Source organism: Glycine max, chromosome 19 (assembly GCF_000004515.6).
Source record: "Glycine max cultivar Williams 82 chromosome 19, Glycine_max_v4.0, whole genome shotgun sequence".
In the NCBI taxonomy this organism is placed as follows: domain Eukaryota; kingdom Viridiplantae; phylum Streptophyta; class Magnoliopsida; order Fabales; family Fabaceae; genus Glycine; species Glycine max.
Genome location: NC_038255.2, coordinates 48,394,574 through 48,422,152, shown reverse-complemented (window position 1 = coordinate 48,422,152; position 27,579 = coordinate 48,394,574). Strand labels below are relative to the sequence as shown.

General features: G+C 33.8%; 4 protein-coding genes and 1 pseudogene across 6 annotated transcripts; 2 read left to right on the top strand and 3 right to left on the bottom strand.

Annotated features, from left to right (window-relative positions):
* The first annotated feature begins 3,062 nt into the window (after window positions 1-3,062).
* On the top strand, window positions 3,063-6,267 carry LOC100799191 (AP-3 complex subunit mu-1-like). 2 transcript variants are annotated; one of them, XM_006603661.4, is made up of 8 exons: window positions 3,063-3,302; window positions 3,440-3,539; window positions 3,626-3,730; window positions 3,809-3,898; window positions 3,995-4,242; window positions 5,039-5,248; window positions 5,413-5,620; window positions 5,757-6,184. In XM_006603661.4, exons 1-8 carry the CDS (start codon window positions 3,268-3,270, stop codon window positions 6,000-6,002), a joined length of 1,242 nt encoding a protein of 413 aa, XP_006603724.1. In that variant the 5' UTR covers window positions 3,063-3,267; the 3' UTR covers window positions 6,003-6,184.
* Window positions 6,268-6,318: 51 nt separating this feature from the next.
* Window positions 6,319-8,989, bottom strand: LOC100794778 (psbP domain-containing protein 1, chloroplastic-like; annotated as a pseudogene).
* A 1,888-nt stretch (window positions 8,990-10,877) lies between these two features.
* On the top strand, window positions 10,878-14,899 carry LOC100794258 (alkaline/neutral invertase A, mitochondrial). The gene is made up of 6 exons (XM_006605197.4): window positions 10,878-11,651; window positions 12,808-12,967; window positions 13,096-13,307; window positions 13,594-14,087; window positions 14,241-14,289; window positions 14,391-14,899. Exons 1-6 carry the CDS (start codon window positions 10,878-10,880, stop codon window positions 14,715-14,717), a joined length of 2,016 nt encoding a protein of 671 aa, XP_006605260.2. The 3' UTR covers window positions 14,718-14,899.
* A 3,021-nt stretch (window positions 14,900-17,920) lies between these two features.
* Window positions 17,921-21,618, bottom strand: LOC100793734 (importin subunit alpha-4). The gene is made up of 10 exons (XM_003553652.5): window positions 21,442-21,618; window positions 21,267-21,369; window positions 21,096-21,187; window positions 20,890-21,024; window positions 20,630-20,809; window positions 20,076-20,239; window positions 19,834-19,912; window positions 19,416-19,544; window positions 18,812-18,939; window positions 17,921-18,481 (listed from the first exon to the last, which is right to left on the bottom strand). The coding sequence occupies exons 1-10, from the start codon at window positions 21,586-21,588 to the stop codon at window positions 18,115-18,117; spliced, it is 1,524 nt and encodes a 507-aa protein (XP_003553700.4). The 5' UTR covers window positions 21,589-21,618; the 3' UTR covers window positions 17,921-18,114.
* Window positions 21,619-23,315: 1,697 nt separating this feature from the next.
* LOC100793195 (importin subunit alpha-4) lies at window positions 23,316-27,361 on the bottom strand. Of its 2 annotated transcripts, none has more exons than XM_041012721.1 (10): window positions 27,013-27,361; window positions 26,831-26,939; window positions 26,653-26,744; window positions 26,420-26,557; window positions 26,073-26,282; window positions 25,552-25,715; window positions 25,348-25,426; window positions 24,930-25,058; window positions 24,057-24,184; window positions 23,316-23,791 (listed from the first exon to the last, which is right to left on the bottom strand). In XM_041012721.1, the coding sequence occupies exons 1-10, from the start codon at window positions 27,202-27,204 to the stop codon at window positions 23,446-23,448; spliced, it is 1,587 nt and encodes a 528-aa protein (XP_040868655.1). In that variant the 5' UTR covers window positions 27,205-27,361; the 3' UTR covers window positions 23,316-23,445. The 2 variants fall into 2 exon arrangements, with proteins under 2 accessions (XP_040868655.1, XP_040868656.1); XM_041012722.1 differs by having other exon boundaries at window positions 27,031-27,361.
* Window positions 27,362-27,579: the final 218 nt, after the last annotated feature.

Below are 27,579 nucleotides of genomic sequence, written 5' to 3'. Positions count from 1 at the left end.
AGTAGAAATGGTATTACACTTGCACTGGCAATGGTTAAATAAAAAGGAAAATTTATTTTGGCATGATTATGTAAATGTGAAAACGGAAAACAGAACGAATAACTTTTTGTAAATTGTAATATTGCCTCGCATTTTTTTTTTGTGAGGATGAACTTTCAGTTCTGTATTTATTTTCATCTGTTGCATCAAAGTTTTCAGCATTGCACTCCATGAACACATTTCATTTCAATTGATGTGGTCATGTACTCATGTGCATATGCATGAAACATACATGCCTTGGGAGTTCCTCATAGCCTAGTTTCATCTCATATCCTGGATTTAAATCAAGTTTCCTCAATTCATATCTCCTTCCTTGTAGTCCCTATGGAAAAATGACATACGTAGTTCAATGAAAGAGTTGCATTCTCTTTCTTGTTTGTCTGAGGTATCATTATTCTATTAAGGGAACAAGAAGGGGGACATACCCACGAGACAGATGGTTTTATGTTCCGCATAAATGTTCCTTTTTGTCCGGCAATCTTTTATATTTATTCAATGGACAAACATCTTGCAATGGATAACGCTGCTTAGTTATTTTCAGATGCTAAGAAGCGGATTCAACAATTTGTCTCTAGAACAATTGCCTCACGGGTCTCATCTACATTACAGTCAGCATTCAGTGTTGTCTGAGGTATCTATTACCAACATCAGCTGCAGAAGAAAACTCTGCAAATTAAATCGCTATCCCAAAACCACCTATCCTACATACAAAGAAAGTCTTGAGAAAAGTTTTATTTTATAGGATATATACATGGATTAAGTGAACTCCCTATTCTAGTATATCTCCGAGGAAAAGTATATTAGACTATTTATAGTATGCAAGCCCGAAAGAGGAGAGGTAGCTCTCGCCCAGTTCTGCAATCAGCTAGATGACTCAGCGGGAGAGTATGAGGCAAGTTGCATAGAGTATGAGGAACCACATGCAAAATTTTGTATCTTACAATGTTACTGCTTGAGTAAGACTATTATTCTCAAATTACATGGTAAAATACTTACTTTTTTAAAGTGTAAATCATATTTTTTCTTTGTTGTTTTGTTAGCATTGGAGGTTTAAGAAATCACATTATTCTCTATCCACTCTACCATTTCACATGTTGGGTTTTTTTTGCTCTCTTCCTATGTGAAGTAAAAACCCAAATGAGAAGGTTCGTATGTCTTACGTATTTAAGTAGAGAGAGAGTCAAATTAGAGAGCGAGATATAGTGAGAGGGATTCATTTGAGAGAGAAAAACAATTACAAATCATTGAGAGAGAAAGAAGGAGAGAGAAAATCATTGTGATTTTTGCATACACACTAGAACAATTGCCTCACGGGTCTCATCTACATTACAGTCAGCATTCATATGTTTGTGACCCTTTGAAGGTGAAATCTTTTAATGGCGCTGATATGATGACTAAGACATTACTAAGAGAAAAGTTTGAAGCTTGTTCTAAGATTGTCAATTTGGCGGTTACCTCCACACAGTTGTGAGAGGATATTTGTTGGGTTTGTTGGACTCCCTTCTTATGTGAAGTAAAGGTCAAAATGAGAAGACTCGTATGTTTCACTTATTTAAGTGGAGATGAGTCAAATTAGAAAGGGAGATAAAGTGAAAGAGACTTATTTGTATGTGATTTTTGTATACCCACTAAAGAACGTTTTTCAGATTGCAACTGCGTATTTGTTCACCGTTGGATTGGGATGATTTTTGGACAGCAGGTTCTACGCGTGTGATAATTCAAATTGTTTGGTTGAATCGGGAAAAAGATATTTGTAAAGAGAGATAAGTTTTTCGCATTATTTGCTCTATAGTTTGAGATTTTATCTTCTTGTCTCTATCGTACCAATTGAGGGTTTGTTTTAATTTGACTGTTTGGAGCATGTTTTCCTGCACTTGTTAGAAGTTCTCTTATATCTTCATTGATTATAGTGAAGTTGTTTCTTTAATCTGGACGACCCGTGATTTTTATCTTTGCATTGATGAATTTTTTACGTTAATGTCTCTGAGTTCTTTAATTTTTATTTTGCGCTATTGATACTCATGAAAATTTATTTTTGTCGCGCTTATCATTTTATTATAGAGTTTGTTATCGTATTAGGTAGTTTCTCATCATTACATGTTAGTGCTTATACTATCATATTGAAAAGTTGAAATTGTGGATAATGATCGACTCATTGACCAAAATTAATGTAAAACTAATAATCAAACGATTGCGATAAATAGTTTTGACTTGAAGCGGAAACAATGCGCGTATATTCATCTTGCTAGGTACAGAAAGTTATATTAGAAGAAAACTTATGAAACGTGAGGAGGAGATTAGATAGCTCGTGTTTTTTCTTCAAAATTTATTTTCAAACAATGAGTCATGAAAATCTTGTGTGCATTGAAATTAACTAACACATATTCATTAAATTAACTAAAACATTCACACGAGTTCATGATGTTCCTTAATCCTTATGAACATAGAGGAAAAAAAAATACTCTTACTGGTGTATATTAAACCCTTGTGCCTGTGTACTAAAAATCCTTCAACTCGGAGTCAACATGAACAACATGGTGAATTCAGGGAGTAAAAAGTTTTTCAAAACATATAATCCTTTTGTACATAACCAATATTTCGAGAGAAATTCTTAAACCACATTCGGAAAAGATATTAATTCTTTTTAAGTGCATGATTTGGTTGCCTGATTGCTCCCCTTTTGAAATCTTAGGGAAACAAATGCAAGATTATTTTCTGCTGTGCTTAGAGTTTAAGAAGTTCTTGTTGGAAAATCAATTCTTCCACTTTTTAATATATATATATATATATATTAATGTAAATTTATAATTAGAATTAATAAAAACACATCTCAATTACGTTGACTGATTTAAAATTATTTTTTTTATCAAATCACAGCAAATATATATATATTTTTATTATTAGATTATTATAAATGTTTATTATCTGATTAAAAAAGAACATTATTTGATTATAATTATGCATATTTATTTTTTATATAACTTTCACTTTTTTTATCACTTATAATTGAAGTATTTTAGTAGAGAAAATTGGTTTTTGGATGGGCAATGATCAGTGGTGTCTCAACTCCTGGACGAGGAAACTGACGTAGCTTGTATCGACCTTTGTGAATTGATGGAGATTCCATTTTCTTCACGACAAACTTTCACAAACCTTATTAAACATCACTTTCTCCCTTCCCTTCCTTCCCTTGTTTCCCAGCTTTGATTTAGAGAAAGAGAGCGAAAGATGTTGCAGTGCATATTTCTTCTGTCAGATTCCGGGTAAGATTCACGCATTCCCTTACTCTGTCTAGGTCATTCGAATTTCAAATGAACTTCATCCCAATTTACTCAATTCGCGATTCAATTCCCCATTTCCAATTTGAATTTTCATTGACTCTGAAAATTGGATTCCTCAGAGAGGTAATGCTAGAGAAACAGCTTAGTGGGCACCGCGTAGATCGCTCCATATGTGCCTGGTTCTGGGACCAAGCCATTTCTCAACCTGATTCCTTCAAGGTTTTCATTTTCATTCCTAAAAATTTCATTTTTTCTCTACCCTTTACTTTTATTTACCTTCTTCTCTTCTCTCTGTATAGCAACAGCCAGTTATTGCTTCTCCCACACATTATCTATTCCAAGTTTTTCGTGAGGGGATCACTTTTTTGGCCTGCACTCAAGTCGAAATGCCTCCATTGATGGCCATTGAGGTATGTGTGTTCCCAGTTATAATTGCAACTCAATCACCAATGCTACTGTGTTTGTTTTTTTAACCATCTGATTTTTAGTTCCTTTGTAGGGTAGCTGATGTTCTCAATGATTATCTTGGGGGGTTGAATGAAGACTTGATCAAAGACAACTTTGTCATTGTATATGAGGTATTAAGAGTTGCTAAAGTGTTTGTTTCGAGTTTTTGCCCCCCATTGATTTGTTGTTTAGAGGCAAAATTTAATTGCGTTGTTTTTGTATTGTAGCTTCTGGATGAGATGATAGACAATGGCTTCCCGCTAACTACGGAACCTAATATCCTGCAAGAGATGATAGCTCCACCAAATATTGTTAGCAAAGTCTTGAGTGTTGTGACTGGAAGCAGCTCCAATGTGAGTGATACCCTTCCAGTTGCTACTGCATCTCTTGTTCCCTGGAGAACGGCAGACACAAAGTATGCCAACAATGAAGTTTATGTAGATCTTGTTGAAGAAATGGATGCAACAATAAACAGGTCTATCTGATCCAATTGTTGTCTTTCACTTCTTAACATTGATAATTTTATGGGTGATTCATTTATCCTTTTTTATTATGGTCCTATTGATTAGTTATAGTGGCAAACTTGAAAAGTTAAAGACTTCAAGCTATGAATCTAAGACTACATGCAAAAGAAATAATTATGTGCTGTACTCGTTTACCTTTAAAGAAGAAATTATTACTATAATTCATTAATGTTGAAAATGTATTAGTGGGATAGGCTATTGTATTACTTAGTAGTGTAGTTTTCTTTTTCTCCCCTCATCTGGGTTGGCACTAACTCAGTCTTCTTTTACCGGATTAGAGTTCATTGTTTCATTGCTTAACTTGCAAACTAAATATTCCTTGAAATAATACAACAACATGTATTACATTTCCAATAAAAATATTAAGCAAAGCGGCTAGATGAAATCATTCATTATGTTTAATGAATAGCTAGGTATCTGGCAGAGAAATGATCATAGGGTAGTGGATAACTCAAATTGATATACTTTTTTAAATTACGTGATCTCCATTTCTAACAAAGAAAGGAGTTGAAGAAACAGAGATCTTTGGATTCTTTTTCATCCCTTTATTGCCTCTCCATTTCCCTCCTTAGCCTTTTGCAACCTTTGTGAACAGCATATTACTGATTGCTGGAAGCCTGAACTTGTGGAACTTTATATGGCTGAACTTTTTCAATGATCCTGAGACTCCTCTATAGTAGTTGGTATCTTATGCACGATTTCTTTCAGCTTCTTTTATACTCATTGCTAAAAATTCTGTTGATTCAGGGATGGAGTTCTGGTGAAATGTGAGATCAATGGTGAGGTTCAAGTGAATTCCCATATCACAGGTCTTCCTGATTTGACTCTTTCATTTGCAAATCCTTCAATCCTTGATGATGTGAGGTTCCATCCCTGTGTTAGATATCAGCCCTGGGAATCCAATCAAATTCTTTCCTTTGTGCCTCCTGATGGACAATTTAAGCTTATGAGTTACAGGTACGGTGTCCGGCCTTTTGTTGATGTCTGAATTAGGATTTGGAACCTTCATTTGAGAAGTCAGTTTAGATAAAGATATAATTGTGAATGTTGAATTTCATTCAATAATATTCCCAATTTTCTATTTCTCTAAAAGTTTGAACATTTCACTTTTCTTTATTCAGAATTAGAAAATTGAAGAACACCCCGATATATGTAAAGCCACAATTGACTTCAGATGGTGGAGCATGCCGTGTGAGTATATTGGTTGGCATAAGAAATGATCCTGGAAAGACAATTGATAACGTAACTCTGCAGTTTCAACTTCCTTCTTGCATCTTATCAGCTGATCTGACTTCGAATTATGGAATAGTAAACATCCTTGCTAACAAGGTACCTAATATGCATCAATATCTCTTTTCTTTTCCTTTTTTATCTACTGTAGAAACCAGGGAGTCTAAATAGTCAGATATGAACTTCTTTGTACTACTTTTGCGATGTAATATGAAGCGTTCTTTGTTTCTATTAGACATGCTCTTGGTCAATTGGTCGGATCCCAAAGGATAAAGCCCCTTCAATGTCAGGAACATTGGTGCTGGAGACTGGATTGGATCGCCTTCATGTCTTTCCCACATTTCAAGTGGGTTTTAGGATTATGGGTGTTGCCCTCTCTGGTCTGCAAATAGATAAACTAGATCTGAAGACCGTACCTTACCGTTTTTATAAAGGTTTTCGAGCTCTTACTCGGGCAGGGGAATTTGAAGTCAGGTCATAATTTTGTATTTAACATTGAGTGATCTTAGACTTGTAATGATTCTGGACATGAAATTTTGTTGCATGTACACGGCTAGTTTCATTTGTAAAGAGTTGATAGTGTTCTCTTCTGATTTCAAATTATTTTCTTTTTAGGATTGATAAGTGTTTCGGTATTGGAATTATCCTGGATTTATGAGAGAATCGTGCGAGTTGTATTTTGAATCTGATTTCTTTTATTAACGGTTGGTATTATTGAGAACGATTTGTCGTTTTTAATGATCTTAGATGAATGAGTGATCCCTCACTGCTTCATTTTATCCAACAATCTACTTTGAATGTAGGCTAAATTTTAGTTATGAAGCATTCTCATTGAAGTATCAACTACAAAATGGAATCTATGGTTTCTGTAAAAAAAAAAATATAAAATGGAATTTATGGTACAGAAAACTTTCAGTTCCTTGTGTATAAAAGATCAGATGAATAATTATTATTGAGCACAATGCCAATGTTTGTTACGTATGAAGCACTGGAGTAGGGAGAAAAATAGATAGTCAAATGAAAATTTAAATAAAAAACATTATCATCATAAGTCAATCTTATATGAGCTTATGCCAATTAAACTATAAGCTTGTGGGCTATATTTTCTTATTTTATTTTACCAAAGTTTAATTTGGGTTTTTCTCTATTTCTATTATAATATTCATAGATTTTGCATTATTTTAACGATTCTTATTTTAGACGTGGCTTAAAATTTGATGAGACATGACACAATAGCTCACATGAACAGTTAAAAGTAATGTTATTTAACATGCACACTCACATTAATATGAAAGTGAAAACAATAATGTAACACTGGAGATGATAGTATAGCCAAAATTTAGCTAAAGAAAAAAAAAGGAATAAATGCAATTAAGGCAAAAAAAAAAAAAAAAGGTTAGAGAAGGAGATCATTAGAATAAAGATCATTTCAACCATAGAACATCTTCATGTATCCAACATTCTAGTTCTAAGTGGCAATCTTGTTCACTCGAAACGAATCCATGATTCGACGAATATCATTTTCCTCCTCTGAAAACACACCTGCAATCTCAACTCATACAATTGGTTGTTTTCAACCCCAAGAACAGATAGGTACCTCGGATCCCATTCCAGACGTACCACTCGGTCTTCTGGCATAACAGCAAGCTCATTGTTATTGGCATATGACTTTATGTTTACCTTGCAACATAGAGACAACAAATTTAATTAGTCAATTACGTAATTTTGCAATCAGGAGTGAGAAGTTATATGATTTATGAATGCCTTCAAGATGCATTGCATTACTTATCCAGAGTGATTTCATTAGCAATTTTATTTATGTACTTCATTTATAATGGTATCAATTTATGCCAATCCAACCAACTAGTTTCATCTGGCAATACATGCCATGGTCATCATTGTGACTAAAGAAAAACTCATGCAACTGAATATTTGAATGTAATTGTTAGCCAACCTCAATTTGATAGTATAACCTTCCATCATCAGTTACTCTTGAAGATGTGGAAAGAATATTTGATTCACGTCTAACGCCGAGTCTAGTGGACATAAACTCAGTCAGATACTGTTTGAGCACTTTCTTTCCAGCTTCTTGAGGTGCACCCAAGTCTTCAACATTCTTGTATTGGGAAGATGAAGGTCACGAAATTTCAACAGATAGATTTTCATCAAGAACAAAAGGGTCCCTGAAGAATATGTCAGCCCCGGCACCTCGGACTTGAATCCAACTCCCCGGGTACTGGAATGAACAACCATCGAATGCGTCTATGTATTCACGGAACACAGGAGACTGTTGAGCCAATGCTAAACCAACCTCTGATAGAACGTAACTTGATAAGATCAATGACATTGCTTTCCTCCTTGGAACTGCAAAAGCTTTAGCCTGGTTATATATTAGCAGAGGTAGAATCAAAGCCAAGTTGTAGATGGACCATGCCAAGATAGTAAAAAAGAAAAGATTCACTCAGGATGGACTAAGATTCTATGCCAAGGCTCACAGTACTCGTTCTATGGAACATACAAGTTACAAGCACACAAATTATTAGAGTTAATGTGTGTCTGGTAACCCGTTTCAGACATGATTCTCTTTATCAACAGCCAAGTTACTCTCTGCAGCTTCCATATCTTTGATCTTTCTCTAATTTAATGTGAAGATAAGGGTGTATATAAATTGGAAATGCCACTCTAAAAGACACTTATTATTTTTTAGCTAGTTCTTATATTATGCCTTCTGAGTTGCACTCTCTCTTCCATTTGTACTCATTACCAAAAATATGAACCTAATCTCTCCCTCTGCTTTCCTTTGCATTTCAATGGCAGATTAACGTTAATTAACTCTCCTCTATATTTCTGGACTTTCATGGGTTTGGAGTAACCAGTAAAGATGAGACACACAAGAAACTTAGCTTCTCTGTCCAAAGTAACCTAACCAAACACAAATTGGTTAGAACGTCACCTGGTACAATCCTGTGCTCCACTAACTAGTTAAAATATGTGTAAAGGAAAATGCTTACAAATAAATAAAATTATAAAGCATTGTTTTCATTCCTGTGGTATTGTGCAACCAAAATACTAATTTTAGTTGGAAGCCAAGCCAGGAAATCAACAACAAAATAACCGAATTGAATTCCCAAGGGGTTTTATTTTATTTGCAATGTCAAAATCCAGTGTCAGATGCTACTGTGAGTAAGCTATCATCAATTAAGATAAGACAGAACAATCTTAAAGCGTGAAAAATGAGTAGAATAGGATTACCGATTGGGAATGGGAGCAGCGAGGTGAGTGGAAGGAGTGAATGTGATTGGGCAACTGAAACGGCGTCGTATGGGTAATGGGTCGAAGCAGAAAACCCCATTAGCCATTGCCAAGACAAGAGATCACTCAACTGTAAAACCACACAGACAGTTCGATCCTAGTCCTGTTAGATTCTCTCCTTCATATCTTTAGTCTCTTTTTTTCTTCATAACAAAAACAAAAATATAATGCCTCTGAATTCTGAAATTTCATACTATTATATGATTACTCACTTATTAGTTTATTTTATTTTTAAAAAATATATTTCATCGTTTTTTATGGCATTCAGATGCTTACAAATCAAAATTCATTTTTGGCCATGTATATTAGAAAATACTGACTTTGGTGTCACGTTTTAGTTTAATAACACAAATCTTCAATTAAAGAATACATCACGTAGTTTTTACCATATAGAATATTAAGTAAAAATTATATAGAAAATTATTTTTCATATGTAAGTTTATTATTGTTATTATTATATTTTCAATTTCTCTTTTAGTTCAAGACAATTTAGGAAAATACTTATTTTTCACAAACTTTTTTTTATCATATTTATTATTTTCTCTTTCTCTCTCTCCCCTCTCTTTTTTCCACCTAAATCCATCATATTTATGTACGTGTGTGTCTTAGGTAGTATTTGGTTTAATTTTTCTTGGGTAAATTTGAGATGAAAATTTTAAAAATTGATATAATCTCATATCTTTATACTTTACTTTAATTTAAATATTTTTCTTTTTTTATGTGTTTTTTTTTTTTTACTTTCACATTTCTCTTCATTCATTTAAACGAAACAGTGCCTTAAATAAGAAGTAATTCCATGCCATGCTATTGTTTAAAGACAATCTATAAGTAAAAATTTATGGAGGAAAACTAGAAAATCAATTCATCATCCATGCAGTAATAATTTATGTATGAGTAGTAGAATAATAAAGACATGTTTGGATAATTTTTTTTTATAAATATCTATCTTATATGAAAAAAAATAAAAAAAATTTCACAAGATACAATTGTTTTATAAATAATCTTCTAGACCAAGACTTTTCCACCGGGAGGGGGGATGCTCCTTGCTCAATGCTTATCCGAAGACAATGGGGATTTGGAAGTCATAACAAAGTTAGAAGGAATTGTTGATATAAAAAACAATTTAAAAAACTAATTAACTAAATTAAAAATTTAAATTAAACACAGAAAATAAAAAGGTTAATTTTGTATAAATAGTATTTTCACTTACCATGTAAAAGACTTTTATACTATTATCATAATTGTCTTATACTAAATTTATTAGTTTTTATAATAATTATCTTAAAAATTATATATACGAATAATTTTGATTGATTTTTTTTATAAAAAAATTATACTCAGAGAAATTAAACTTTTTGCAAAAATATACTGTTCATACGAATTTGTTTTATTAAAAAATTCTTATATTGGTGGAGTGGCAGAATATTAACTAAACCCGATTTAATATATTTTCTTAAAAATTATGAATACTCCGATTTGCTTAATTTATAAGAAAGAAACAAATTATAATGATTTATAATAAGTTAATCCAAATGCATTAAAAATTGTTCAACAATCATCTTCCATTCCGAAGATAACGGAACTTCCCCAAATATAGCAAAAATGCACAACTTTACACTGATTTCGGAGTAAATACTACGGTTGAGAGTTGCCACTGCAAACTACAAACCCCAATGTTCAGGTTAGAAATAGAGACTAATCTAAATTTTGTAAGCAACTAATAGATCCACTCGCAGATATTTGACCATAAAAATCTAAAATAAGTCGTTTGCTAAAAGGGGATACAGAACCAATCTCTAACAATGGGGATTCTGTGGTGAGAAATATCTTGGTTTCCCAAGGTAGCCTTTTCCTTTCCTATATACTGTGCATAATAAAAAGGCCACATTCACATGAATGATATTCACCATTCTTGTTTCTTTTTCCAATTTTAAGTCGTCGTTTTCTTCAACATCTCTTTTTGCCATTACCAATTGCCGTTACTTCGATAGAATAGAACATTCAAAATCCATTTCACACACTTGCGCATTACCGTTCTTTTGGTATGATCGCCTTCAACCTTATTTGCAACTGCACCATGAAACCATCCCCTAAGATTCTCATTGGTTACAAGAATTCAACTTTGCTTGCAAGATGTCACCATTCTCTTGCCATGTCTATGTCTAACTACTCTAACCCTTGTAGCATCAATCTTGATCACAACACCATGCAGTGCCCTTTTCATACGCGCGAATTTGGACGCATAATGCATGGTAACCAACAAGTTTTTGGGTTACCCTCTTCGAGTTTTGGCCAATCAAGGTCCCTTAGTTTAAGTGCAACAAGAACCGCAAAACGGGGTGCCTCTGCCATTGCCCGAGTTGACTTCAACTTCAAGGCTCGTGACTTCTCGGGCTCGGTCGGGACACGCGCCAGTGGCAACAATGGTGAAATGGCTTACGTTAAGGGCGGCATGAATGTGAAGCCAATAGTGGTGGAAAGTGTTGATAATGTTGAGGAAGAGTCTCGGTTAGAAGTTGGTGAGGAAGACGAGAACACAGAGAATTTGGGTGGTGTAAAGAATGCAGATGACGAGGCTGAGAACGTAGAAGAGGAAACAGAAGTGGAGAAAGAGGCATGGAGGTTACTGCAGGAAGCACTTGTGACATATTTTGACTCCCCCGTGGGGACAGTGGCAGCAAATGATTCAGATAGTGAGCAATCTTTGAATTATGATCAGGTTTTCATTCGGGATTTTATCCCTTCGGCTCTTGCTTTCTTGCTCAAGGGAGAAAAGGAGATTGTCAAGAACTTTCTCCTTCACACCTTGCAACTCCAGGTAAATGTGGTTTGCCATGTTTACTAAGAAGCTAGTAGTTATAGCTTCCACATATCTTACAACAACAACAACAACAACAACGTCTTATCCTACTAGGTGGGGTCGGCTACATGGATCAACTTCCGCCATAATGTTCTATCAAGTACCATACTTCTATCCAAATCATTAAGTTCGAGATCCTTCTTGATAACCTCTCTTATAGTCTTTTTGGGTCTTCCTCTGTCTCGAATTGTTTGCCTTCTCTTCATCTGGTCTAGTCTCCTCACTACAGAGTCTACCGGTCTTCTCTCTACATGCCCAAACCACCTAAGTCTATTTTCCACCATCTTCTCTACAATAGGCGCTACTCCAACCCTCTCTCTAATAGCTCCGTTTCTAATTTTATCCTGTCGAGTCTTACCACACATCCACAGCAACATCCTCATCTCCGCTACACCTACTTTATTCTCATGTTGGCTCTTGACCGCCCAACATTCTGTTCCGTACAAAATCGCCGGTCTTATCGCAGTCCGATAAAACTTTCCCTTTAACTTGATCGGTACCTTTGCATCACATAACACCCCCGATGCTTTTCTTCATTTCATTCATCCTGCTTGAATGTGATGATTCACATCCCCTTCAATAAAATTAGATTTGATTTTTTACTTTTCAACAAATTTTCAAACACGCATATACTCTTCAGGGTCTTGTTTGTTGTCTTGGGATGCATTTCATGAAGATGAAGTTGCTTGTTCTTGTTATTGGTCATGGATTTATATCACAAGTTAGATGACTCATTTTAATTAAACAAATAAACCACTAATTTCATCCCCCAAGTATTACCCCCCTGCCTAAGTAATCTCCCAAGTATTGAATATTCATCAGTTTAGTCCCTAAGTTGATATATTTTAGTAAAGTTTAAGGACCAATTTAAATGATTTTTTTAACATTTGGGGAACAACTTAACTTAATTTCTTATACTCGAAGGATTAGTCATATAATTCTTTTACTTTAGGAACTCTACTTCGGAGGGAGCGTAATACTTCAAGGATAAATTGATGATTTATTCTTAATTAAACTGTAAATAAATGTGATACTATTACTTATTTGCCATCATGTCATGCTTTCTTTTTATTGATGCTTAATATCTTGCATCCTTCTCCTGTTCAATTGCAAGAGTTGGGAGAAAACAGTGGACTGCTATAGCCCAGGGCAGGGCTTGATGCCTGCTAGTTTCAAAGTTAAAACAGTGGAACTTGATCAAGGAAAAACAGAAGAAGTTTTAGATCCCGATTTTGGGGAATCAGCTATTGGTCGTGTTGCTCCTGTAGATTCAGGTTAGTGTTTTTCTGTTCTTTATGACGTGCCTGTGAAAGGGTAATTATTTGGGAGATTGCTTGTGCATTGTAAACAATAGTCATTTGAGTAACATCACAAAAAACGTTGGTGTTTGGTTTTCTGATAGGATTGTGGTGGATAACGCTGCTGCGGGCTTATGGAAAGATTACTGGGGACTACAGCTTGCAAGAAAGGTTGGATGTTCAAACAGGCTTAAGAATGATCATTAACTTGTGTTTAACGGATGGCTTCGACATGTTTCCTTCCCTGTTAGTTACTGACGGGTCTTGCATGATAGACAGGAGGATGGGTATTCATGGTCACCCTCTTGAGATTCAAGTGAGTGTAAATAAGCAATGTTAGCATTCTTGTGTTTTATATTAGGTGCTATAAGGATTTGGAATTCATGCATTCTTGTTTTACTTCAAGCAGTTGCATTTTCCCTAGTTTATTATATGTATTCCTACTTTTGTTTATATACTCAACATTAATGTATCTATGTTGAACTTTAGAAGAGTAACTCTGGATTCAGGTGGTGTGGTTTTAGAATTCTGTCTCCATTGCTTTTCACTTAGAATCTCTCCATTTTTGTTGAGCTTATATGTGGTAAGCTTTTACTTTGCAGGCTTTATTTTACTCAGCTCTTCGCTCGGCCCGTGAGATGGTTACTGAAGATGAAAAATCCAATAATCTGGTTGGAGAAATTAACAACAGACTCAGTGCACTATTATTCCACATCAGAGAATACTATTGGTTGGATATGCGAAAGTTAAATGAGATATACAGGTACAAAACAGAAGAGTACTCATTGGATGCCACAAACAAGTTCAACATCTATCCAGATCAAATCCCTAAGTGGCTAATGGATTGGATCCCAGAGGAAGGAGGATATCTGCTAGGGAATCTGCAACCAGCTCACATGGATTTCAGGTTTTTCATGCTAGGAAATCTTTGGTCTGTTGTTTCCTCTTTGGGCACCCCAAGACAGAATAATGCTATTTTGAATCTGATAGAAACAAAATGGGGTGATCTCGTTGGGGAAATGCCTCTTAAGATATGTTATCCTGCTTTGGAGCATCATGAATGGCGAATAATTACGGGCAGCGACCCAAAGAATACGTATAAACTCTTCCCTTGATATTTCTCTCGGTTGTTTTGCATGTCTATGAGTTCTTTCCTTAAGAAAAATACTATATTTTTTGTATTCAAAATTGCTTCTATGGTGTACATGTTTTAAGTCTTCAACTAATACCCCAGTCATAATTTATGCAGCCCTTGGTCATATCACAATGGTGGGTCTTGGCCAACCCTTCTGTGGCAGGTAAATTTTTTTCCTTACTGAAAATATTTGTGTTTTGATCTTCACATCTAAACTTTGCTTCAATATTGATGTGGTTCCTCCTAATGCATCATTGTCTTCAGTTCACACTTGCATGCATGAAAATGGAGAGAACTGAACTAGCAGAGAAAGCAGTTGCTTTGGCTGAGAAAAGGCTGCCATGTGATTCATGGCCAGAATATTATGACACACGCTCAGCAAGATTTGTTGGCAAACAGGCCCGGCTTTATCAAACTTGGACTTTAGCTGGGTACCTTGCATCTAAGATGTTTTTGAAGAATCCTAAACTGGTTTCCTTGTTATCCTGGGATGAGGATCTTGAGATTCTTGAGACATGTGTTTGTTTACTTCACAAGAGTGGCAGGATCAAATGCTCCCGTCATGCTGCAAAGTCTCAGATTCTCGTCTGATCAGAGAGAGGCTCTTCTGTACAGTCAAGGGTTTAGGGTATGATATGAGTTTTTGATAGGAAGCAGTAAAAATCACATTGGAAAAACAATATCTTCCATATTGTTTGTGGCTATCATAAATAAAGCTTTCCTTTTGTGAATATGCAAACATGTATATATTGAATTTCTCATTATAGAAAGCTCCTCGGGAGCATTGTTATCTTTGATTACTGTTTATTATTTTCTACTTGCTCTTTGTTATTAGCTTTTGTATAAAATGAAACCTTATAACATGTGGTTCCTCATTTCAAAGATATGCAAATTGTGAGTTATTTTCAGAAAGCACATGCCCCCAAAGATCAGAAAAATAAATAAAAAGAAGCAGGAAAACCAAACTAAGGAAAGACACCTATACCGAGAAATCCAAAAAAAATTAAATCATTTTTCGATTTGTGTGCGTATCATCCTTGCAGAGGAGTCATGCTGTTAATCATTCTATGAAAGTTCCAATTTTGTCAGATACCCCCACAGGGACTATTCATTGTTACGCCTGGTGCTATATAAAGATAGGGAACTAGTTATATTTAGTAATGCAATTACTAGCTGAAAGGGTCAAGTCTTATTAGATACACATTTAGTTGTTAATGTTAAGTTGGCTGCCTTGAAAATGAACCTACCTCTTCCACGTGCCTTTACACATTTAGTTGTCTTTCCCTGAAAATGACGAGATAGTGGCTTTAAATACATGATGGGTGACGGTAGGAAATTCATATGAAACATCAATGAAATTAGAATATTAGATACAGTTACTCTTTTTCTATTATTGGCTGATGTTATAGATAGACTATGAACTTGTAGGTTGAAAGATTGTGAATGTTTAATCTTTTACTCTTTTTCATAAATAGGTTGATATTACCACCAAAATCAATCTGTGCAGTTATGGTTTGGACTTATAGCCCAATTCTAAGTCTTGGGCTTTATTGGTGCTGTGAGTTTTATAGTAGAAAAATATAATAAATAAAGAAGAAGAGAAACAATATGTATGTGGAGGAAATAAAATAATTTTTTAAAACAATCAGTAGCTAAATTTAATGAGAATAGTTTTTAAACATTTACTATATTTTTCTATTAAAAAAATTACTACCTTTTGTTTAAAAGAAACATATTTTCATAAGGATAGTTTTTAAATAATATTGTTGAAAATAATAAAAAATAATAAAAATTTTGAAAATAATAAAAATTTTGAAAATGATAAAATTTCTCCATTACTTAACAAAGAAACAATAAAGAATTTTGAAAGTTTTGCATATTTATTTTGATATTGTTTATTTAGATCAATGTATTTTAGTTAAATAGTTTAACTTAAATTTTTGAAAGTTTAATTTTAATTAATTATTTCTACTTCTTCATTATTATTATTTTTAATTATATTTTTAGTCCATAATATTTATTTTATCGATAACTAATATTTGTTAAAAAATATAACCGATCACTTTTAATAAATCTGTCACGTAACCATGTTATTGTTTTTACTATGCTGATAAGTATTTTTAAGAAATTTATCCCTACACTACTGAAAGAAGCAGTATTATTAAGAAACTAAAACTGTTACTGTAAAAAAACACTAAAACTTTCAATAATAATATATTATTAATCCATTAATAATCAATATATCCCAGCATGATTTTCAATAGTAATATTTATTAATTCATTAATCAATATTTTTTTGAGATAAATTCATTAATAAATATTATTCTTTATTTAACTTATTATAATTAGCATGATTTTTCGGTATTTAAAGATTTTTAATGTTATTGTTTTATTTCCTAATAATGATATTACTTTGAATCATCTAACACTTTCCCTAAATTTAATTATAATAATAGTAATTAACAATCAGCTCAAAGGAGAGTATTATTTTCTTAATAATGATATTTTAAAAATGTGTGTGCGAGAGTGGCAAGTTTTAAGGAATAATTTAAATTAAATGAAAATATTCTAGTTGACTTAACCAGGGGTTACTAAAGTCTTTAGCAAGGATTTGAGACTAACTTCCATCTTCATACTTTATCTCTCCATATGTACTGTGTATTATTAGCCATTAGGTGACTTGATTGAATTGTTTATTGATCAAAGCCTAAAGTTTTTTTTTCTTTTTTTCAAACCGGAAATTTATGGAAAATACAGTAATGGCAATAAAAAATAGAAACCACAAAATTTTAAGTGAAATGTTTTAAATAGATTGTCATAGTAAATTAATGGCTTATAATTTGTTGCTATATAACTTGTTCAGACACAAAATAAGTCTGATAAAAATTATATAAAAAAATCAGTAAAATGTTACCAGCATTAAAAATACAACAAGATATAAATTATCGAGCAAATGACACTAAAAGACTTGACTAACACTTTTGAATAACCGTAAGGGTATTGTTGATTCATATACAGTTATATATGGTCCTTATTTTTATTTTGTTACTTTTAAATTATAAAAGTAATTTCCGTTGTGATTGCTCTCCTAAGTTATCTTTTTTCCAAACTGAAATTTCTTAATAATGAAATTTCTCAAGAAAATCATATTTAAGTATTTTAAAAAAAAAGTTTTAAATGGCTATTCCTTATAATTTTTTTTTTTTTACTTTCACAATTTCACGTGTATTCTATATAATGTACATGAATTACTTAGTAGTGAAGTTAATAATGATATCGATGAATAGTTCTAATACAGGTCACAAACCAACTAAAAAATATTAAAAATCATCAAGAAGAAAAAGTACACGATTATGTGGATTTTTAGTCTAAACAAAGTTTTGAATTTGTGATATATCAGTGATTATGGGATGGGATGGCTTTGGGCTATTAATTTTCTCAGCCCACGTACTTGCCTGGAGTAGTGGACTTTTGTCAGGTGTAGATATAGACTTTAACTATTGGCTACTGATATGTCAATGACCCTCAACCATTTTCGCATTTCTTCAGTTTCACACTAGCTAGAGACTGATTTGGTAGAGTCTTGTTGTTGATATGCTACTAATTATGAGTTTTGAAAACACAATTCAAGAAATAAATCGAGGGTGCCACAGAATTTCCGATTGATTAACTAGTTTGCATCACTCATTATTACTCCGTGAAATGCAAGCGATATATTTAACATTTCATGGAGCTGTGCCCGTTAAAGGCAAGACATTTAACAAGTAAAACTGACTGTATTATCATGTAACCGGTTAACAACTTTTGGTAATATGCCAAACAAGTATCCCACATTTTCAAGACAAAAAAATAATCCTGAGCCATGCATGGCTGAGTAAACAACAGATAACTGAAAAAATGGAAAAAATATGAAAACCTGGGTTATTAACAGATGTAATCTTTACTAGCTATGATCCCAAATTAAAACCACTTGGGGGGTTGTCACTGGTCAGGTATTGGTTACCTCGAAAGGTAGACTACCATCCAACGGATTCTCGAGTTCATTTTCTTCCAAACCAAGCTCTGGCCAAAACGTCTTCAAAATCCTATGTGCTATCTCAAAAACCTCTAGCTTCTCTTCGTGCTCGTTCTCATCTTCGTTCTCATCATCTTCGTTCTCATCGCATTCCATTGTCAGTGTCAGCAAATTTTGAATCTTATCCAATCCTTCACATCCACAAACCATTTCCTTGGCAGCTTCTCCCACGACCTTCAAAATGTTCTCCAGCCCCTCCAGACTAACTGATACAACCGTTAGGTCTGGACAGGTCAAGATATCACATAGTGCCTTAATGCAACCTTGATCCGCCAGCAACCTACAAAAATGTTCCACATACACCTAAGTTTCATCTTAACATATATATATTGCCGCCAAAGTAAGCATTTTAAACTTAATTAATAAACCACAATTAAAAATCAAGTTAATTTTGCAATAATGCAGGAGTAATAAAACGTTTCCCTGTATACAGGAAAACTGTAGATCCCATCCCACTACATGCATTATTCTTTTCAAGCCATATTGTGTTGCCTTTTCTTTCTTTTTTCCACTGATAAAAGTCATCCATGTAATCCTAAACCTTTAAGTAATAGAATGGGGAAAACTTATGATAAAGGAAAATAAAATATAATGTAATGGTGAACTATACCTGATATTGTCGTGAGATCCTCCAGCAGTGGCATTATAGATCGCCCAGGCAGCCTCCGACTTGATGTCTAACTCATCTTGTTGAAGAATTTGAACCAGTTGAGGTATAATATTGGCCTTAAGGACAGCCTGCAGCAATAATCATGAGTCATAAACGAATGTCTAATGTCAATCACATTCAGCCTCCTTTTAAACTCAAAGGAAAAACACATAAGCTTCTTCACTATTAAGTCACATAATTTCACCCCACAGGATGATCTTGATTCTTTCTAGATATGAAATGAAATTTACGTCAACAAACAAAACATTGCCAACAAAAAAAGGGGTTTCCCTCCTACAGTTATGGAGATGAAAATCTCAAATAGTCAAAGAATAGATTAAACACTGCAGTCGGCATTCATATTTCTACAGATATGACCTTTTCTCTAATAAATCACTCGATGTCAATGATAACTCATGAATATCATGCAGCTAAAACCAAGAATATTATTGGGAAATAGGAGCTAGTTTTAAAACTTCACTAATAAATGAATGTTCAAATTTCAACATGCATATGACACCTAAGCAAGATAGATTATGTGATACATTAACCTTAATTTCTTTACCTCTATTTGAGCTTCGTTCCCAGAAGTGATATTTGAGATTGCCAAACAAGCTTCTATACGGATGCTTTTTCTGTTTCCACGCATAAGAAGTTGGTAAAGACCCGGGAGCACTTGGTTATCAACTACAATCTGAAAATAATTGGCTTATTTAGTAGCAATAGAACTAGGTCGAAAGAGGAAAAATCTACAAAGTTAAAACACAGAAGAAAAAAGAGAAAGGACCCAAAAAAAATGATATTGTCTTCATGGTCAATATGATTCATTGATACCAATATTGTTCTACAATCTCTATAATGGCAAAAATATATAAATAATTAGTCTCCTAGATACACAATCCTACCTTGCCCACATAATATAAAAATCACGGTAAACATGCTTTCACAAGAATCAAAAGATAATTATACATTCTTCTTTCTACCTGTTTCTGAGCATTGTCACCAGTAACAATATTTCCTAGAGTCTGAAGCGCAGGTGAAATTACTGCAACTGATGAATGCCTGATAAAAAGAAACTTAATCATCCCAAATTGTCGAACAACAGAAAAAGAAAATGGTGTTCCAGAAAATGAAAGACACACAAAAGGTACTGGCATCAAATAAATAAATGCAATGAGAGGAAAATCAATAATGTAAGCTTGAAAGAGCTAGCAGAGTAGCATACTGTAGAAGCTCCACAAGTTTTGGGCATACTCCTGCCTCAATAATAGCTTGAATTTGGTCTTCTGGGCCTTCCGAAAGGTGATAGAGAGCCCAGCATGCATCTGATACAACTTCTTCATTGGCCGTGTGGATGAGTTTCTGAAGGACAGGCAAGGCATTCTTTACCTGACAGAGATCAAGTCCATTTCTCACTAACCGAATACAACGGTATCATATGCATATTATTATGGAGCAGAGAGGATGACAATGAATATGCAAATTATCTATATTTATATTTTAATAACAATTTTTACAGCTGATACAGTTCTCAGTCTATATAACAAGGGAACTGGATTCAGTGAAGTCAACTTTGCATGAACACATTCATATAGTCACCATATTTGTAACCATAGAATGAAGATTGTACCACTCAAATTTCAAATGTGTGCTACAACTCTGATTTACCGAAATAAATCATGAATAGTCCAATTTTCATCTGGTTTCCAAATTATTAAATGTGTGAATGCACTGAATCTAAATCAGTCTCACTAGCAAGATTTTAGGAAATGTCCCCACCCGTTGAAAATTCACCGGAGGCTTTCCTTGGACCAAACTACAAAGTGTCCTTGCAATCAACATAGACGATCCTGGAAGTGATTCCACCAGAGATAATAGTGGTCGAAGAGAACCATTGCTAAGAGCACGATCCCTATAGCTCGGGGAATAATCGGCAATGAGCCCTAAAGCGTATATCGCCTGTTCAAGACATGGGAAACCAAAATTGAGTAGGAAAAATGCTTCATACAAGAAGAATATAAAAATTGGAAGACTTTGACCTGTTCTAGGATTTCTACTTCGCTGTTATACTTGAGAATGCTCACAATGCGGGGAATGACACCAACTTCAAGGACAACTTTTGTGTGTTTGGATGATGCTTCCGCAAAATTGGTTAGAACCCATAGAGCTTCTAACTGCACAAGGAACAATAAGCGTTGTTGGGTGAGTGAGGTGAATCAATGAGAAAGAGAAGGGGAATGCAAACCTGAAATTGGGGTTCTTTCTCGTCATCCAAGAACTTGACAAAGCGAGGGAGAACAACATCCTTAAGGACATCATCAATCAGAGGGATTTGATCTTAACATACATAGGTTGAAAATTAGTGTCCCACCAAACAAAGTTTTTGATCAAATGCAATACAAATATGAATTGATACCATCAAGTGCTAACAGAGTATTTAAGTGAGAAGTTATCTGCGATTCTAAGGCAGGGTACTCAGAACATAGAGATTGTAGCAACTTGGGAATAGCTGTCAAAGTCTAAACAAGATTGAAACGTTAAACGTGTAGGAAGAAAATAAAATAAAATGAGAGAGAAGAAAAGATAGGCACCGGATAGCGTAAACGGGCACGTTTTTGTCTTCTGACGCCGATCAGGTTCTCTTCTTTCCTTCTCCGACTCTCGTGTGGCTCAACTCCACTCGTATTGCTTCTCTTCGTCCTGTCAGAACCAGAACCAGAACCAGTTCGCTCAGACATTCTTTCTTTCTTTCTTTCTTTCAAGAAACTAACACTCAACCAATTTAACTGAATAACTGAATGCCCCATGGCCCCACATTTATTCAAATCCACGCGCGGCTACCTATACCTTCTCTATTCACTGTGGCAAAAGGAATAAAAATTATTAATGTTTTGTTTTTTATTTTCATATTTAAAAACTTACTGTCAGATCACCCTAAATGCATCTATTATTATAATTATATTGTATGTTATCTATTACTATAGAAAAAGTAACTATTATCACAATTTATGCTAGAGGAAATAAAAAAGTATTTTCGTTAAAATAGAATACAATATGGTTATACGCAATAAGAAATAGATCCATTAAAAAATAATTGAAAATTCATATAATTATTTATTATATCATTTGCAAACAATAAAATAAGCCAGTGACCTTTTCACAAGTGATTGAAAATAAAGAGTCTAACATATTTTCAAATCTCAGGGCACCATCAACTTATTTCTTAGATATATAATTGAAGACAATGAAAACTTTGATTATTTTACAGTATCAACTAATTATTCAAGTTCAACATCACATAACGAAACATTGTTATGAAAAAAAGTGATTTTCAGCATGTTTGGATCCCCATTCCTCCTTCCTCGCCAACATATGCGCGTCCATTCTACGATCATATATATATATATATATATATATATATATATATATATATATATATATATATACGCACGTACGCTGGAGACACCGTTAAAACACAGCTTTATTAATCATTATTTTTAGGCAATAATTAAAGAATTAAAAATATATAAAATCTTTTATTAAAAAAATAATAATCAATCCTATTGATACATCGTTAATGCTATTTTAAACAGTTTAGTTAAATTGACAATACATTGAGTTCCTAACAGCATGTTTGAATTCCTAATGTATTGACTAAATTTGAATTTAACAAAGATATGTATAATCAATGTTAATTTTTAATTAAAATATTATATACATAAATCATTTAAAACATAGATAAAAATTAAAACAACTCGTGAGAACACACGGATAACATAATATTTCCCTTATATAGAATTGACATACTTCAACTGCTAAAAAATCTATATTGTGTTTCCTTGAATTATTTTAATGATTTAAAGAGGAAATTAATATTTTTTTATATTGTCGAAACCCTTAAAAATGGAATTTATACATGAAATTCTAGAAGGCAATTTTAAACTTTGAAACGCTAATATTTTATTTTAGAAAATTAAGAAAACCTTTAAGTTAATCATAAAATCCTTCAATGTTAATAGAAAAATGAGATTCATAGGAGAGACAGGATTAATCAAGTTTTTTGATAAAAATTAATCATTTCCTTAATTGATGAATACTTCAAACCAATATTAGGGTTCAAACCAATATTAGGGTGATAAAATAATAATAATTAGAGTTACACTTGTCTCTAAATATTTATATTTTTTTGGTCATTAAATATCTAAATGTATATTTTATTATCTATGTTTATTATGTAAGCTTTCTTTGATTTCCATCAATGATATCGTCTTCCTAATGGTTGGAGATTAATTCCTCTCAAAGAATAGAAAGTATCTCAACCGACAAAATTTTCTCTGTACACGTGATTAGGAATCAAATCTTTAACAATATATTTATCCTTTCCCTAAAAAAACAAATATGTTCAAATCCTTAATTTCTCTGCAGCATAGAGAAACAAATAAAACTTACTGAAATATGACAGTATTATATTTTATGTAACCGGGTTAACAACTTTTACTAATATGCCATACCACCATTCCCATGTGCCAGAAAAAAATATGGGTTATTAACAGACGTAATCAGGTATTATTACTTTAATTACTATGCTCCAAAAATTAAAAATCAAAAGATAAATCTTGATCACTACCATCCCCATCATTCTTGTCAACATTCATATCTTCCAAATCATTCTCTCGCCAAAATTTATCCACAATCATCGCAGCTCTCTCAGAAATCTGATTGTTCTGATGAGTCAGCAAATTTTCAATCTTATCCCATCCTTCACATTCATCAACCCTTAGAGCAAAAATATTGCCTTTACCATGCAGTCCCATTTCCTTGTCAGCTTTTCCAACACTTAAAATGTTCTCCAGCCCCTCCAGACAAATTGAATTAATCATTGGGTCTGGATAGCTTAACAGATCACATAGTGCCTTAATGCAACCTTGAGCTGCAAGGTACCTACAATAGTATTGTTCATCATAGACATACACCTAACTTCTAGTACAACATATTGTAGCAAAAGTAAGCATTACAAAATTTATTATATTAACGGTTTGGCTATAATGCAGGAGTAACAAAAGGTTTCCCTATACAGGAAAACCGTAAATCCAACTACATGCATTCTTTTCGAGCCAAGTGGGTTGCCTTTTCTTTCTAAACCTTTGAGTATCAGAACGAGGGACAATTATGATAAAGGGAAATAAAATGTAATGGTGAACCAAACCTGATATTGTCATGAGATCCTCTAGAAGTGACATTGAAGATCGCCCAGGCAACGTCCTCCTTGATGTCAAACTCAGCACGAAGAAGAAAACCAACAAGAGGAGGAATAATATTGGCATCAATGACGGCCTGCGGCAATAATCATAATAAAAGTTGTGTAATTGAGATACACCACCAAACAACACTTTTGGAAAGGTTTCTCTAGTTTTATGTAAATAGATTTCCAGAAATTTTCATGATGATGACTTCATTATGATATCTTATCACCTAATTAAATTGCATTTCAACCCCCAAAGAAATCACTTTCTCTCCATCTCTCAAGTCGGCATATTCAAAAATGATGTCTAATGTCTATCACATTTTCAGCCTCCTTAAGCTCAAAGGAAAAGCACATAAACTTCTTCACTCCAGTCACATATATTCACCCCCACGTTTGGACCTTGATTCTTTACAGAAAAAAAAGAAGTTTACATCAACATTTTTTAACAAACAAGTTGTATTGCAACTTGCAAGCGGACTTCTAGTAAGAAACGGCTCAGAAGAAAAGCATTGCAAAAGAAAAAAAAAAAGGGTTTCCCTCCTACAGGTATGGAGATGAAAACATAATCTCGAAGAGTCAGGAAAATACAAGTTTATAAATCAATCAATCGACAGACATGAGACATTACGTTCTCAACAAATACATATCAAATATGGCTATTGTAGTAATTTAAATAGCCAGACATGAGACATTACGTTCTCAACAAAGATGACATTTTCTCTAATAAAATCACTTGAAGCCAACGACAACTCAGCAATATCATGCAACCAAAATAAATAATGGGAAAAAAAGAGCTAGTTTTATCAATAAATGAAAGTTTAAAGTTCAAACTACCTGTATCTGAGCTCTATTCCCAGCTGCGATATTTGAGATTGTCCAACAAGCTTCTTTAATGATGTTTTTTTTGTGTTCTTGTGTAAGAAGTTGGTGAAGACACGGGAGCAGTTGGCTATCAATTACATGCTGAAAAAACGTGACTTTCATTAGAATTGTATTAGATTGAGAGTTGGTAAAATATACACAGTTTTTTTAGAACGCAAAAGAAAAAAGACAAGGGGCCAAAAAAATTATTTTCTCTTAATTGTCAACATGCTTGTTGATACCAATATGTTCTACAACTTCTATAATGACAAAATATATAAATAATTCGTCTCCTAGATCCACAGTTATACCTTGCCCTTATAATATAAAAAATCACGACAAACATGATTTCACAAGAATCAGAAGATAATAATACAATTGTTCTTTCTACCTGAGTCTGAGCATCATCACCATAAACAATATTTCTTAGAGTCCTAAGTGCAGGTTCAATAACTGCATCTGATGGATACCTAGTAAAATGAAATTTAATCATCCTAAATTGTTCAACAATTGAAAAAGAAAATGGTGTAGAGGAAAATGAAAGACACAATGCAATGAGAGGATAAAGTAAGCTGTAAAGGGCAGAGCAACATACAGCAGAAGCTCCACGAGTTTTGGGCAAACTCCTGCTTCAATAATATCTTGAATATTGTTAATTGGGACATCTGAAAGGTAAGAGAGAGCCCAGCATGCATCTGCTACAACCTCTTCATCGGTCGAGTGGATGAGTCGCCGAAGGACAGGCAAGGCAGACTTCACCTGCCAAATATCAGGCTCATTTCTCATTAACATAATACTAATATACAACAGTATATATGCTCATTTCTCACTAACAATAAATGTGCACAATGCTCAGTCTAACTAGGAAATTGTATTCAGTAAAGTCAATTTTGCATGCTCACATTCATAGAGTCCCCACATTTGTAACCATTGAATGAAGATTGGACCAATCAAATTTTAAATGTGTGCTTTAACACCGATTTACTGAAATAAATCATGAATTGTCCGATTTTCATCTGTCATTTCCAAATTATTTAAATGTGTGAATGCATGGAAAATCAAATGTGTGGAATCCAAATCAGTATCATATGCAAGATATTATGCAATGTCCCCAACCTGTTCAAAATTTACCGGAGGGTATCCACAGACCAAGATAGATAAACACCACGTAGCAAGCCTCAACATAGCCCATGCTGAATGTGGTTCCAACTGAAGTAATGACTCTGGTTCCAACTGAGATAATAATGGCGATAGAGCGCCATGGCTAAGAACAAAATCCCTATAGCTTGGGGAATCACCAGCAATGTTCCCTAAAGCGCATATTGTCTGTTCAAGACATGGCAAAACCAAAGTTGATTAAGTAAAAAAAAAATGTTTTTATTTTTTATTTTTTCTTTGGGGGTTGGGGTACAAATAATCAAGAGAAAGATTGAAGAGTTTAAAACGCAATTAGAAGACTTGACCTCTTCTCTGATATCATTATTGCTACTAGAGCTGCTGAGAAGATTCACCAAGGTGGGAACAACACCAAGTTCAACAATAACTCTTTTGTATTCAGATGTTCCGGAAGCTAAATTTGTTAGAACCGATAGAGCTTCAAACTAAGTAGGCAAGGAAGTACAGTAACTATAGTGTGAGTGAGCGAGGTGAACACAAAACTCAAAACAAATTACCTTAAACATATAGGAAAGCATACCTGCAATTGGGGTGCATCGTGCCTTGACAATAACTCCACAAAGAGAGGGAGAATACCTTCCGTAAGGATCTTATCAATAGGAGGGCGTTGATCTAAACATAAATACACCCCAATAATGAATGATATGATTTAGGCATATGAGAGATTGCAAATGAAATTAAATATGAGAAATATGTACCAACAAGTGCTAACAGAGTATTTAAGTGAGAAGTTATCTCCAATTGTGAGTCAGGGTACTGAGAACATAGACGTTGTAACATCACGGGAATAGCTTCCAATTCCAAAAGCTAAACAAGATTGAAAAGTTAACGTGTAGGAACTGAATAATAAAAAGTAATGGTTGAAAAGATAGATAGGTACCGTATCGTAGGAAGGGACAGCATGAGTCACCCTTCGTTTGTTGAGGAGAGCGTCTCGACGTTTATTTTTTCTGATGCCGATGAGGTCCTCTTCCCTCCTTCTCCTACCCTCTTCCGCCACAATTGCAGTCTTATAGCCTTTCTTTCTCGTCTCAGAACCAGAACCAGAACCAGAACCAGGTCCAAGAGACATTCTTCACTTCTTTATTTATTTTTTCTTTCTTGCGAAAAACTAACAGTGAGTGAGTCAATCAGTGCAACCAATCCAACTGAAAACTGAAAAACCGAATGGCCACTGTTATGCTTATTCAAACCTACGCGAAAGCGCGCAGCTATATATGTATCTTCTTTTGTTTCCACTTTCCACACTCCACACTCACCCACCTTATTCATGCTTGCCTTTTTTTTTTTTTTTTACTTATTCTTGCCCTCTTTATTAATTAATGAAGAAAAATGTATGCACAACAACTAAAGGGATGAAAATAGAGTATTCAAATTAAATAATTAAGGCTTTATTTTTAATTTTTAAATTTATGAAAATTAAAGACTTATTGACACTCCAGGCAGT

Bases quoted from the DNA above. Each gene is read 5' to 3' on its own strand.
- LOC100793195 (XM_041012721.1), bottom strand. From the start codon at position 27,204: ATGTCTCTTGGACCTGGTTCTGGTTCTGGTTCTGGTTCTGAGACGAGA. The intron at 26,745-26,830 runs GTACATATTTCT...ATTTATGTTTAG, and splicing joins TACTCTGTTAGCACTTGTTG to ATCAACGCCCTCCTATTGAT. The intron at 26,558-26,652 runs GTATGCTTTCCT...TTGCCTACTTAG, and splicing joins ACGATGCACCCCAATTGCAG to TTTGAAGCTCTATCGGTTCT.
- LOC100793734 (XM_003553652.5), bottom strand. From the start codon at position 21,588: ATGTCTGAGCGAACTGGTTCTGGTTCTGGTTCTGACAGGACGAAGAGA. The intron at 21,188-21,266 runs GTATCAATTCAT...ATGTATGTTAAG, and splicing joins TACTCTGTTAGCACTTGATG to ATCAAATCCCTCTGATTGAT. The intron at 20,810-20,889 runs GTCAAAGTCTTC...TGTCTTGAACAG, and splicing joins AAGTAGAAATCCTAGAACAG to GCGATATACGCTTTAGGGCT.
- LOC100794258 (XM_006605197.4), top strand. From the start codon at position 10,878: ATGATCGCCTTCAACCTTATTTGCAACTGCACCATGAAACCATCCCCT. The intron at 12,968-13,095 runs GTTAGTGTTTTT...GTTTTCTGATAG, and splicing joins TGTTGCTCCTGTAGATTCAG to GATTGTGGTGGATAACGCTG. The intron at 14,290-14,390 runs GTAAATTTTTTT...CATTGTCTTCAG, and splicing joins GGCCAACCCTTCTGTGGCAG to TTCACACTTGCATGCATGAA.
- LOC100799191 (XM_006603661.4), top strand. From the start codon at position 3,268: ATGTTGCAGTGCATATTTCTTCTGTCAGATTCCGG. The intron at 3,899-3,994 runs GTATTAAGAGTT...TTTGTATTGTAG, and splicing joins ACTTTGTCATTGTATATGAG to CTTCTGGATGAGATGATAGA. The intron at 5,249-5,412 runs GTACGGTGTCCG...TTCTTTATTCAG, and splicing joins TTTAAGCTTATGAGTTACAG to AATTAGAAAATTGAAGAACA.